The sequence below is a fragment of the Lolium rigidum genome, chromosome 6 (genome assembly GCF_022539505.1).
Source record: "Lolium rigidum isolate FL_2022 chromosome 6, APGP_CSIRO_Lrig_0.1, whole genome shotgun sequence".
In the NCBI taxonomy this organism is placed as follows: Eukaryota; Viridiplantae; Streptophyta; class Magnoliopsida; order Poales; family Poaceae; genus Lolium; species Lolium rigidum.
Window position 1 is genome coordinate 298,342,813 of NC_061513.1, and position 13,607 is coordinate 298,356,419.

Genomic DNA, 13,607 nt, shown 5'->3' on the forward strand with positions numbered 1-13,607 from the left:
CTTCCGATCGTGCCTTTTCCACTTAGTCTCCCCTCGTGCCGCGATTGAGGAAGACCAATCGGCTTAAGGTCGGGAACAAAGTCAACACAAAACTCAATTACCTCCTCATTTCCATAGCCCTTGGCGATGCTTCCTTCTGGCCTAGCACGGTTACTGAACATATTTCTTTAATACTCCCATGAACCTCTCGAAGGGGAACATATTGTGTAGAAATACAGGACCGAGAATGGAAATCTCATCGACTAGGTGAACCAGGAGGTGCGTCATAATATTGAAGAAGGATGGCGGGAACACCAACTCGAAACCGACAAGACATTGGATCACATCGTTCCGTAACCGTGGTAGAACTTCCGGATTGATTACCTTCCGAGAGATTGCATTGAGGAATGCACATAGCTTCACAATGGCTACTCGAACATTTTCCGGCAGGAGCCCCTCAAAGCAATCGGAAGCAATTGCGTCATAATCACGTGGCGGTCGTGAGACTTCAGGTTTTGGAACTTTTTCTCCGCCATGTTTATTATTCCCTTTATATTGGACGAGAATCTGACGGGACCTTCATACTGCTCGAGGCATTCAAAAAAGATGACCTTCTCTTCTTTGGTCGGAGCGTAGGTGGCACGACCTTGAAACCGTTCCGGATGCTTGTCATCAGGGTCTTTCAAACTTTGCTGGTCCTGCCGTGATTCCTTTGTATCATTTGACTTCCCATACACGCCCAAGAAGCTTAGGATGTTCACGCAAATATTCTTCGTAACGTGCATCACGTCGATTGCAGAGCGGACTTCTAGGACTTTCCAATATTCTAGCTCCCAGAATATAGATTTCTTCTTCCACATGGCTACGTGCCCGTCAGCTCCCTTCGGAACTGATTGTCCGCCAAGACCCTTTCCAAAGATGACTTTCAAACCCTTGACCATATCAAATACCTCAGCACCGAGTGTGTTCCGCAGGCTTCGGCCGGTGATCTGCCTTGCCGTTGTAATGCTTGCCTTTCTTTCTTACTCGGATGACCTTTCGGAAGAAATCGACGATGCCCAAGGTACACGTTCTTCTTACAATTTGGCAAATGTACACTTTCCGTCTCATGTAAGCAGTGCGTGCATGCATTGTATCCCTTATTTGACAGTCCCGAAAGGTTACTAAGAGCAGGCCAATCGTTGATGGTTACGAAAAGCAACGCTCGTAGGTCAAATTCCTCTTCTTTGTGCTCATCCCACACACGGACACCAGGTCTGCCCCACAGCTGTAAAAGCTCATCAACTAATGGCCTTAGGTACACATCGATGTCGTTGCCGGGTTGCTTCGGACCTTGGATGAGCACCGGCATCATAATGAACTTCCGCTTCATGCACAACCAAGGAGGAAGGTTGTAGATGCATAGAGTCACGGGCCAGGTGCTATGGCTGGAGCTCCGCTCGCCAAAAGGATTCATGCCATCCGTACTTAGACCAAATCTTATGTTCCTTGCGTCGGCTGCAAAATCTTTGAACTCTCTGTCGATCTTTCTCCATTGCGTTCCATCTGCGGGGTGTCTCAACTCCCCGTCCGACTTACGGTCCTCTTTGTGCCATCGCAACAACTTGGCATGCTCTTTGTTCCCGAACAGGACGTTTCAACCGTGGTATTATAGGAGCATACCACATCACCTTGGCGGGAACCCTCTTCCTGGGTTTCTGGCCCTCAACATCGTCACCGGGGTCATCGCCTCGATCTTATAACGCAATGCGGTGCATACCGGGCATTCATTCAAATTCTCGTATTCACCGCGGTAGAGGATGCAGTCGTTGATGCATGCATGTATCTTCGAACCTCTAAACCTAGAGGGCGAGACAACCTTCTTTGCTTCGTACGTAGTGGCGGGCAACTCGTTATTCTTTGGAAACATATTCTTCAACATTTTCAGCAAGTTTTCAAATGCCGAGTCAGCTACACCTGCCTGTGCCTTCCATCTCAGCAAATCCGAGTGTGCAGCCCAGCCTTTTTCAGACCATCGTCGCATCCGGAGTGCGGCGCCTTCCTCGTGATCCTCTAACATGCGATCCAAATTCTCCCTCTCTTTTTCAGTTTCGCAGCGTCTCCGTACATCAGCAATGGTCCGACCAAGATCATCAACGGGATCATCACGTGCCTCTTCTTCACCTTCCCCTTCACCTTCAGCATCCTCCATGAAAGTATCACCGAAATGAGAAAGATAGCTTTCATCATTGAAATCATCCTCTTCTTCATCTTCTTCCATTATAACCCCTCTTTCTCCATGCTTGGTCCAACAATTATAGCTTGGCATGAAACCGTGCCGAAGCAGGTGCATGTGAACATCTCTTGAGGAAGAGTAACCCTTCCGATTCTTACACTTAACACATGGACAGATAACAAAACCCCCCGCTTGTTCGCATTAGCCACTACGAGGAAATCTTTCAAACCCGTACCGAACTCGCCGGAGAGTCGGTTACCGTACATCCATTGCCGATTCATCTGCATTATTATAATATAAAATATATAATTAACCATCATGCATTTGTTAAACTAACTAGCTACAAACAATATAAATTAAACAATTAATGAACTACACACACATGCATATTTTATCAATGACACATATCAAAGGTTCAAGTTGCTAACCGCGATCGAGGAGGAAAAAATAAATGAGAAAGCTCAAGTGTGACTCCAACACTTCATATCATGTTTGTTTCATGCTCTTGGGGCATTTCATCAAACACCTTATGTGCATAAGAGGAACCAAAAGCAAACCTAACACTCACTTGTGAAGAGAATGGCTCCAAATGGCTAAGTGTTGGCTGCTGGATGGGTATATATAGGGGAGGGGCTTTAGTCCCGGTTGGCCCGGCCAACCGCGACTAAAGGCCTTCGGGCACTGCTAGTCGCGGTTGGGCTGGCCAACCGCGACTAAAGCCCCCACGTGCACCAGCTGGCCACCGTGCGCCCTGGGCCCAGGCCTTTGGTCGCGGTTCGCCACACGAACCGCGACTAAAGACCCCATTAGTCGCGGTTCCTTTACCTTCGCGACTTATGGGGCTTCCCGGAAGCCTGTTTTTCCACCAGTGGACATTGTCACAGAACACCACAGTCGCGGTGGAAAGGGGATTATGAAGCTCGCCAAGAAGCTGCCGGATCCAACAACATTCAGCAGCGCGGTATTCCGCCTCTGCACTGGAGCGGGAAACTGTCGTTTGCCGCTTCGACGACCAAGAGACCAAGTTATCACCAAGATAAACACAGTAGCCTGAGGTAGAGCGCCTTGTATCCGGACACCCAGCCCAATCAGCGTCCGAATAAGCTGTAAGCGTAGTAGTCGCAGACGCGGAGAGATGCATGCTGAGGTCTAGTGTGCCTTTGATGTAGCGCAGAATCCTTTTCACCAGGTTCAGATGTGACTGGCGTGGAGCATGCATGAATAAGCAGGCTTGCTGAACAGCATGAGCGATGTCCGGGCGTGTGAGCGTAAGATACTGCAGAGCACCGGCGTAGCTTCTGTACTCGGTCGGGTCGGCAAGAAGAGCACCATCATCGGCGGATAGCTTACACTTGACATCAATGGGGGTGGCACACGGGTGGCAGTCGGTCATGCCAGCACGCTGAAGGAGGTCGAGAGCGTATTGGCGCTGAGAAAGCACCATGCCGGCAGAAGTCCGTGTGACAGAGATGCCGAGGAAGAACGTCAAGGCACCGAGATCAGTCATGGCGAACTCGGAGTGGAGCTGCTGCGTGAGGCGCTGAAGGAGCCGGGTAGTGGAGGCGGTGATGACGATATCGTCCACGTACAAGAGGATGAAGGCGAGATCCGAGCCACTCTTGTAGATAAACAGAGAGACATCCGACTTGGAGGCGACGAAGCCAAGCCGATGCGCGAAGAGAGCGAACCGCTGGTACCACGCCCGAGGGGCCTGCTTGAGGCCGTAGAGTGACTTATGAAGGCGGCACACATAGTCGGGGCAGCGAGCGTCGATGAAGCCCGGCGGCTGCTGACAATAGACCTCCTCGTCAAGATTGCCGTGGAGGAAGGCATTCTTGACGTCGAGCTGGTGAACCGGCCAGGACCGCGAGACGGCGATGCTGAGGACGATACGGATCGTGGCGGGCTTGACGACGGGGCTGAAAGTCTCGTCGAAATCAATTCCCGGCTGCTGTGAGAAGCCACGTACAACCCACCGAGCCTTATAGCGAGCGAGGCTGCCGTCGGAGTGGAACTTGTGCTTGTATATCCACTTCCCTGAAACAATGTTAGCACGAGGCGGACGAGGGACAAGAGTCCATGTCCGGTTATGAACAAGTGCATCAAATTCGTCCTGCATAGCACGACGCCAGTGAGGATCCTGCAAGGCACCCCGGTATGTTTTAGGAATGGGAGACGGAGATGTGTGTGTGGCGGAGAGGTTGAGGCGATCAGTGGGTTGGAAGAGGCCGCGTTTGGCGCGGGTTTGCATGGCATGTGTGTTAGAGGGAGACGGCGGCCGGTGAATCACGACCGGCGGGGAGGAGCTGCTCGAGGCAGGAGAGGGGAAAGCCGTCGTGGGAGGCGTCGGAGACGCGGGTGGAGTCCAGGTGCCAGGGGCGGACGGCCCAGATGGCGGCCCAGGAGGGCTGGAGAGGGGCGGCCCAGGGAACGAGGGCGCGGGCGATCGACGTGAAGGAGAAGCGTGCATGGCGGGTTGCAGGTTTGCATGCATGGCGGGTGGCGAGCGACGTGAGGAGACTGACGTAGCGGGTAGTGGAGACTGTGTGGCTGCTAGGTCGAGTAGAAAGTCGAGGTCTGCAGGCGAGGAGTGTTGTCGATCGGTGGTTTGGGCAAAGGGAAAAACGCCTTCGTCGAAAACGACATGGCGGGAGAGAATAACTCGCCGGGTTTGGAGATCGAGACACCTATACCCTTTGTGGTTAGGAGGATAACCAAGGAAGACACAGGCGACCGAGCGTGGGGCTAGCTTGTGGGGAGCGGTGGCGGACTGGTTGGGATAGCACGGACAACCAAAAACACGGAGACGACTATAGTCGGGATAGGTGTTGTATAGGCGGTGGTAGGGAATGGCGAGGTTGATGGATTGAGAGGGTCGCACGTTGACGAGGTAGGTTGCAGCAGCGACAGCCTCGGCCCAGTAAGATGGTGGCATGGAGGACTGGAAAAGGAGAGTCCGAGCGACGTAATTGACGGTCCGGATAGCACGCTCGGCTTTACCATTCTGGGCAGATGTATAGGGGCAGGACAAGCGCAAGCGCATGCCATTAGCGTTAAAGAAGGAGGTGATGGTGGAGTTGAGGAATTCGGTTCCATTGTCAGCTTGCATGGCAATGACAGGGAGAGAAAATTGCGTGCGAGCAAAAGCGACAAAGGAAATAAGTGTGTCGGCGGTATCGGACTTGTGGCGCAAGGGAAAAGTCCAAATAAAATGCGAGAAATCATCAACGATAATAAGGAAATATTTGAACCCAGAATTACTTAACACCGGAGAGGTCCATAAATCACAATGTATCAATTGGAATGGCACGACACTTATAGAGGTAGACCTAGTGAATGGCAAGCGCACGTGTTTTCCAAGCTGGCAGGCGTGGCAAACATGAGTGGCGGCCTTATTACATGGGATAAAACGATTCCTATGAAGATGTGACATAGAGTCACGACCCGGATGACCAAGACGACGATGCCAAAGCTCGGTGGTGGTGGTGGCGAGGAGGCCGAAGGCGGTGCGTGGAGTGGCCGATGAGGGGAAGGTGTAGAGCTCGCCATAGCTATTGCATCGAATGATCACGTCCTTGGTGAGAAGGTCCTTAACAGAAAAACCGAAGGGGTCAAATTCAATGGAACATTTATTGTCAATAGAAAAACGACGAGTAGAGATCAAGTTTTTGACAATATTAGGAACAAGAAGCACGTTTTTAAGGATTAGATCACGAGCGGAAGCGGGAATAGAGGCATGGCCAATTTTAGAGATGGGCAAGGTGGAACCATTGCCCACGGTGACATGGGAGAAGGATGGAGGGTTTTGAAGGGAGTGGAGCATACCGGGGTCCGAGGCCATGTGGGAAGTGGCTCCGAATCCATTACCCATTCACCAACAAGTGGAGGGCGTGGCCGCGTTGTTCGGGGCGGCCATGAGGGCGGACGTGTCCCACGCCGGAGAAGCACCCCGGGACGGGCGGAGTGAGGCACCGGCGGCGCGTTGGTGCCGAAAGCCTGTCCATGCAGGGGCGCCAGGGAGGTGAAGGCCTGCGCCGGCGGCATCATGGCGGGGCGCGGACCGAGGAGGCCAGCGCCAGTGGCGGGGCGAGCAGGGGGTCCCGCCTGGATCTGCTGGGCCTGACCCGTGTACGGGTTGAAGCACACCCAGGGCCCGACGGTGGGGGCGCTGCCGCGAGAATCGGTGCGATCGCCGTTGCCCCCGCCGTTCTTCTTCTTGCGACGGTAGTAGCCGCCGCCGCCACCGTTGCGGTTGCCACCGCCATCGTTGCGGTTGCCACCGCCATCGTTGCGGTTGCCGTCACCGCGGTTGCCATCGCCGCGGTTGCCGTCGCCGCGGTCACCGCCGCGGTTGCCAGAGGAGGACCCGGCGCCGTAGGAGGAGGCGCCGTAGAGGGCGGTGTTGGCGCCCGTCTGCACAGAGTTGGTGAGCTGCGTCTCGCGCAGCGCCAGAAGGGAGCGGGTCTGTGCGAAGGTCGGCAGAGGGCTCTGCATGGTGACGATGGTGGTGATGTCGGCGAAGCGCGGGTTGAGGCCGCGGAGGCAGTTGAGGACGAGGGCCTGGTCCGTGACAGGAGTGCCGACGTCGCGGAGGGCGTCGGAGAGGGACTTGAGGCGGTGGCAGTAGGCGGTGATGGAGAGGTCTCCTTGCACGACGGCGTGGAACTCTGCCTCGAGGTAGACAGCCCGAGTCATCTGGTTGTCGAGGAAGAGGTTGGTGATGAGCGCCCAAGCCTCCTGCGCCGTCTGGTCCTCAGCCATGATGATGTCGAGGATCTCGTCGGAGATGGAGCCGTACAGCCAGGAGCGGACGATGTAGTCGGCGCGAGTCCACTCTGCGGTGCGGGCAGCCACGGGGGTGAAGGTATTGACGTGGGCAAGCAGGTCATACTTACCAAGGAGCACGCGAATCAGCATCCTCCACTTGGTGAAGTTGGAGGTCTTGAGATCCAACGTGACGGGCACGTGGGTGCGCACGCTGGCGACGTTGATCGCCGAGGAGGAAGCCGCGGGGACAACGGCCGAATCGAGGGCGGGCAGGGTGGAGACGCCGAGAGCCGGCATGGTGGAGACACCGAGGGCCGGCATGGTGGAGGCGCCTAGGGCCGGCGTGGTGGAGACGCCGAGAGCCGGCATGGTGGAGGCGCTGAGGGCGCCGTCGGTGTTGGCCATGGGAAGGTGGAGATGGGATCGGGAGTAGGGGTCCTAAGATCGAGTCTGATACCAAGTAAACGAACAGGTTTAGGAAACGCCACACCAGGGGCGATCTCATTGATACGTATATATAGGCTTGTAGCCTTGAGTTACAAGAAAGATCTTAACAAGATCAGGATCGAATCAATCTAGTATGTAAACTAGAGATAACGATCTAAGCCTACCATATACAGTTATGATACAAAAGGTACATACGCTAACATGTTGAATAGGATGCACAGGTGGCACCAGAGTGCCATTGTCAAAGATCAACGCGCGCTACACCATGCTCATCTCGTGGTATTAGTCACTTCAAATATATTAGCCATTGCATTCGCGGCCGTCGTTCCCATCCACCAAGACAAGATATCGTCATCTGAGGTTTGCTCCCCTACTCTCCCTTCTTCCGATTTTAACCGGAGACTGTAAATTTAGGCTTGTGGGTTGTCAGAAAACTGGTTGCTTTACTTCCCTGAAGACTTCTAGATAGTTGTAGCTGTCAGGGAACAACGTGGCACTCCGTTTTGTTAGGCCTCCCTCATTTTCTGAAAGCAAATCTTAACCGGAAACCTGAATTTTACTCTCCCCACCATCTGTAGACGAAGAAGCAGCATGGGCATCAGCACGAGTACACCTGCTGCTAAAATTATTTTCAGCTCCCTGCTTGGAAGATGGAAGCATTCGCGCCAGCTTCATCAATACTTAAAATCAGCTCGTTGACATTTTGACAAAATCGTTTGGACGAGTAGAGTTTCAGGAGTTGCATGCTAGAATTAGAATGGTTCAGATCAAGTCAAGCATGAAGAACAAGGATTATGTAGAGAACTGTGAGAGTAATCCTTGCTTAGGAGTTAAACTAGTACCTTCTAATAGGACTAGAAGGTTCTACCCCAAAGACATGCATCCCTTCAAATTGTCCAGCAGTTTCCAAGGCACCGACGGAAGGCGTATTGCCAAACAGGGCATCCCTGCTCCCCTGTTTCATCCATGCTGGTAATGGCTACTCCTTCCCAGTTTCACTCATGCTGGCAATGTCAAGGCTAAAAGCTTAACGCCACGTGCATATCCAGCCAAAGTCACCATGTATAATTGCTGAAGACTTCTGGGATTTCAACCACATGCCAGGACATCTGGAAAACCATCCTGAAGCCAAATGACAAAACCTCCCCTGCAGGTGCATCGCCATGCATAAACAGCCCCCCTCATGTCTTTCAGATTCAGCAAACGTGTCATTATCTTCTTGTAATCGTAGAAAATCAACAAAGATCCACAAAAACTAACAGAAAAGTGAGAGAGATACCACCATTCTTTTAGACACATCAATCAACTAAAAATATATTTCCCCTTCCGAAGAAATTTCAAAATCTGCCGTTTTTGAGAATTTTATCTCCCACCATGGTCCACAATAGCATGAAATATCTGGAACCTTCTCTACTACAGAATGCAAACCGCCTAGAAATTTACAGCTAAGTCAGAATTCAAGTAAGGAAATGCTGGTCATGGTTTCTCGGACAGCTCAGTTAAAACAACAGATTAAGAAACACCAACACACAAGGGGTGCATAACAGGTAGTGGCAAACAGCAATATTTACGGATCCAAAGTCTTAACTACAAACATAACTTTTTGCTATCCTCAGCTAACCAAAATACAAAAATAATTGTGTCCTCTATGTCTGTTAAGACGAATACTGTTTAATTAAAAAAATGGTTCATATTGTCTGACACCATCAATGAAAGTTCATTGAAGGAAACTAACATCTCTGTAGACTCTCTATATATGCAGCACATTAAAATTTACAAAAGGAAGAGCCACTCCATAATAATCTATTACAGAAAAGAGGCACAATTTTAAAATTTACAAATGCAGGTCCAATAAATGGAGTGAAGAGCATAAATGAAAACATTTTTAAACATAGACAATGCACACTCATCTTTACGCCCACGTGAACAGGTAACAAGTTACCACAATAACTATTACTGCATGAAAGAAAATATATTAGATCAGTAGGTCCAATCATACAACTACACATTACCCATTGGAACGCTTGTCGCTTACAAATTTTCACATGGCTAACCAACGTTGTCCAAAGCCACGAAAAAGGAAAGCACCCGAACATCAAAATTTGGAATGCCAGGCAGACATTCCAAAGCTAGTGCCAAAGAACTAGCAGACTAGCACATACCAGACGGCTGGTTTTTACATAGGCATTCCATTAAGTACATGAAGCTGCAGCGGCTTTCAGTGTCCATCTGATAACCACTCTGAAAAACATGGAACATAAGGTAGACCACCCAGAAATTCTCCGGAAGTGCAAAGGACATGCACTTCCTGGTTATCCATATCGTACGACAGAGTCATGTCCTCCCCATTAGTAATGAAAACCAAATTTCGTTCCGGATGAATTGCAAACATCTCATAGAATCCATCCTCATCTTCCGCATCAAACAGTTCTGGAACGCTAACCATGTGCTTTAGGGTCCAGTTATCACTAGCATAATCCTCAAGCACCCACACAGAGAGTTGGTTTTCTTTATCCGGATCTATGTACCAAGCATGCAAGAGACCCTGAGATTGCCCCATTGAAGTATTACCATTGCTGGGTTCCATATCTTCTGGAAGAGGAATTTGTGTCCACACCTCCCCCTTTGTGTCCACTGTGGCTATTTCAGGTTCATCGATCGTCAAATGCATAAAGCCGTTCAGGAAAACACACTCTGCAGTAACAACAGGAACAGCCATGTCATCACATCCGCTCCGGGTCCATCTTCCAGTTTCCGATGAGTAGATCGCCACATCGTCTAGACAACCTACAAGAGGAGCAAACACCACGAAGCGAGACGGAGTGCTTGCGTCGAAGCCGAGGAAGGCAAGCCCTGGTTGCGAATAAGGGTCACTGTCCTCTTCATCCAAAAACACTATAGGAGGTACCACGGTCCACTTCTCAGTCGCGGGATTGCACACAACAAGATCCTTTTCCTGGGCATGAGATTTCCAGCATCTGCAGAGGAGAAGGCCGCCGCAGCTCTGCTCGACCTTCAAGCCATCGTATCCCCGCAAGAAAGAGAGAGCAGGGTCGACCATAGGGGCCCCTCTCCCGGACAGATTGCGGAATCTGAGATCGTTGCCGTATCTGTGGTTGTGGAAGAAGCCCGACAGGGTCTGCGGCGACCTCCTGCGGATGTCCGGGTTGGAGCAGAGAGCGAGCCACGACCTGGACACGCACTTGAAGCGGCACAGCGATCTGTAGGGCACCCGCGACAGGATCTCCATGAGAGGGCCCTCGGGGAGGCTCGCCGCCACCTGCTGGTGCTGATCCTTCTTCTTCCGCCTCTGCTTCTTCCTCCTCTGCAGATGGAAGAGACAGTCCGTCAGGTTCCCATCGATTTCCTTCCAAGAATACAAGATTGGGAGAGAATGTGTGGAGCGAACCTGGGAAGCTGGGAACGTTGGCGTAGGAAGGGGTGGAATGTCCTCGCCGCCGCGGCGGCCGGTTGCCGACGATTGGTTCTGCTTCGTGCGGCCATTCTTGCCTCCTTGAACTTGTCCTCCTGGCGGCATCGCCTCCTCGTCGATCCGTGTATCAGTGCCTCGAGGCCCTTGCCTCGGCCGTCCTGGGAGCAGGTCGCCGGAGCTCTAGCCTCTAGGGTTTGGGAAGAGTAAGGATCGGCCAGGCGCCTCGGCTGCGTCGATTTACCACTTCTCTTATGTAGAAGAAAAAAATCTATATTAATAGACTTACTCCTAATGTAAACTGTGCCCTGTACACGAGGAAAGCTTTTTTTTTGAGAGAGAACGAAAGGATAAATTCATGTGCACGAGAATGCTTCATATATTATCCAATATGCGTGTATATGAGCGTCTGCGTTTATGTTTCTTAAAAAAAAAAATCACTTCTCATGCTCTTGAATCTTCTGTAAACCTTAAGATACAGGACAACTCTGAAAATTTTATCCTGGTTCTTAAGATGGGTGTGCTTGTAATTTTACAATAATAACATAGTTACTAGTAAACTATCTATTTTTTTTGTTTAGGGGAGCTAAGAGCATCTCCACTTGGCGCTTGATGTATTCTTTTCATGACGGGGGAGGGGTGGATTTTCCAAGACGCACCGCCCACACCCCCACCCTCCCCCCACCAAAAAAAATATTCCCCAAACTGGCCGGCGGGAGGGGCGGACAGGGAGGAGGGGACAAGCACGGCATGGAGGCGGGAGCAGGGCGGCGAAAGTAGGGTGGCGGAGCGGGATCCGGGCGGCTGAGTGCACACGCCTGCATTGGAGCCTCGGGTCCTTAGACGACTCAAGGGACTCGGCGGTGGAGCGCACACCTTAGCGGAGCCGCGCCTGCATCGGCCTCGCGCAAACGCCCTCGCTGCTCGCCGTCGTGCCCGCGCATCTTGGAGCTCGCTCTATCACCTACACGCCGGGGAAGACTTGCGGTTGTCGATGACGCCTCGGATGAGGCTGCTAAGAACCTCCGGATCAACAGCAAACTCGCTGTTGCTGGAGCAACGTGATGCGTTGGTTGATGATGATTTCATATTTGACATAACATTTTGTATTTTACGGGGCTCGCGCATATTTTAGCCTTGTTTCAGCATGATCCCAAATTATCAAGTCTTTTATGAATATATCAATTGGGACTATCATATTATGTAATAATATGATATTTCCAAGTACTAAAAGTCATTTAAATAATTTTCCACACATCTGAGTGAAGAGAGGACGCAAAGGAAAGCATCTGCGATTTTAACGAGCATCGGTACGGGCGAAGCCCGCCCATACCATCTGCCCGTACAACCCACCAGAAGCACCGCCTCGTCAAATATATTGAACTCGCGAAGACGGATCTGAGAATAGACATACGCAGACACCTCCAGGCACAAAACACCACGCCAGGAAGAGATCTGGAGGAGGAACTTGGAGAAGGGAAAATCCTTGTTGCTTCATGGATCATCGAAGGACAGCACATCATCACCTTCTTCATCAACCGCTGCATCTCCATCAACACCGTCATCCCATCTCTCATACATTTAGATCTTGTTGTAATTCCAAGTACAATTGCGATTTTGCACTTGATCCCATTACCACCTTTGCAATCCATCCATTTGAATATGATGATGGTGTTGATTGTCTCCATGTGCGAGTAGTTCAACTTGTTCTTGGGGAGATGGAGAAACTCTAACATTATTATGAAGTGAAATAAAGATGATCTATAACTTTGGTCTATGATCTTTACTTGATCTATGATATTGTGTTACATTTCTCTCCTTAGATGTTACGTGAAGTCGACCACATAATATTTGCCTTCGGGACTAAAGGGAGGAATCTACTCTTTTGGACGTCGATGCATGTAAAACATGAACTTTGTCCTTTATCATACTGAATTCCCACATATTTGCAACATATATAATATTAATAACATGTTTTACATTGATTTATGGGGATTTATCAATGATCCCCTTTATTTGGTTTATAACTCTGCAGAACATGAATTCCCTGTTTTGCGTATTTTTCACTTTCAGAGACCTATACGGAGTCAAATTGACCTGAGATTTTTGGAGTGTCACTTTTTCATCGGGAGAAGCACCCTGGAGCTTTGGAGGAGGCCTGGATGTGCCGGAGGCCCAAACAACATCAGGTGATGCGCCCAAATATGTAGGGCGCGCCACCCGAGGTCTTTCGACCGTCGATCATCCAATTGAGTTGTTTTTTTCGCCCACCGATGTATTTTGACATAAAAAAATCATTATATATATAGCCCCGAAGAGTTCTCGTGAGGAGACCGCCGTAGAAAGACAGAACACGGAAACGGAGGTTGCAGCAGAGAAGATTGAAGGGGGAAACTCCATCGGGATCTCCACCTTCTCCAACGTCTTCATCATCATCACCATGATCATGGGAGAGTAGTCCACCTCTATACTACGGGTTTGTGGCAGTATCTTGATCTATTTCTCTCATGTTCTTTATAGTTCTTAGTGCCATATGAGCTGCCCAACATAATTATGGCCATATTTGTACTACCTATGTGGTGGACACTTATTCTATGATATTGTGATATGAGATCTGATTGTATTATGTGCAAGATGTATTGACAGGTACATATTATGTACCCCATTTTTAAGTATTTGTTCTGATCCAACATCTATGCAAGAGCGTGTGTGGGGTGATGTGTGTATTAGATGGAGTATCATGGTTTTAGTGATTAAAGAGTGATAACA

At 50.4% G+C, this 13,607-nt stretch overlaps 1 protein-coding gene across 1 annotated transcript; it reads right to left on the reverse strand.

Moving 5' to 3' along the window:
• Positions 1-9,361: 9,361 nt before the first annotated feature.
• Positions 9,362-11,044, reverse strand: LOC124667930 (F-box protein At5g62510-like). Its single transcript, XM_047205156.1, has 2 exons — positions 10,818-11,044; positions 9,362-10,733 (listed from the first exon to the last, which is right to left on the reverse strand). The coding sequence occupies exons 1-2, from the start codon at positions 10,944-10,946 to the stop codon at positions 9,627-9,629; spliced, it is 1,236 nt and encodes a 411-aa protein (XP_047061112.1). The 5' UTR covers positions 10,947-11,044; the 3' UTR covers positions 9,362-9,626.
• Between the last annotated feature and the right edge of the window lie 2,563 nt (positions 11,045-13,607).

Coding starts and splice junctions, on each gene's coding strand:
- LOC124667930 (XM_047205156.1), bottom strand. CDS start 10,946: ATGCCGCCAGGAGGACAAGTTCAAGGAGGCAAGAATGGCCGCACGAAG. Junction 10,734..10,817: donor CAACGTTCCCAGCTTCCCAG/GTTCGCTCCACA, acceptor TTCCATCTGCAG/AGGAGGAAGAAGCAGAGGCG.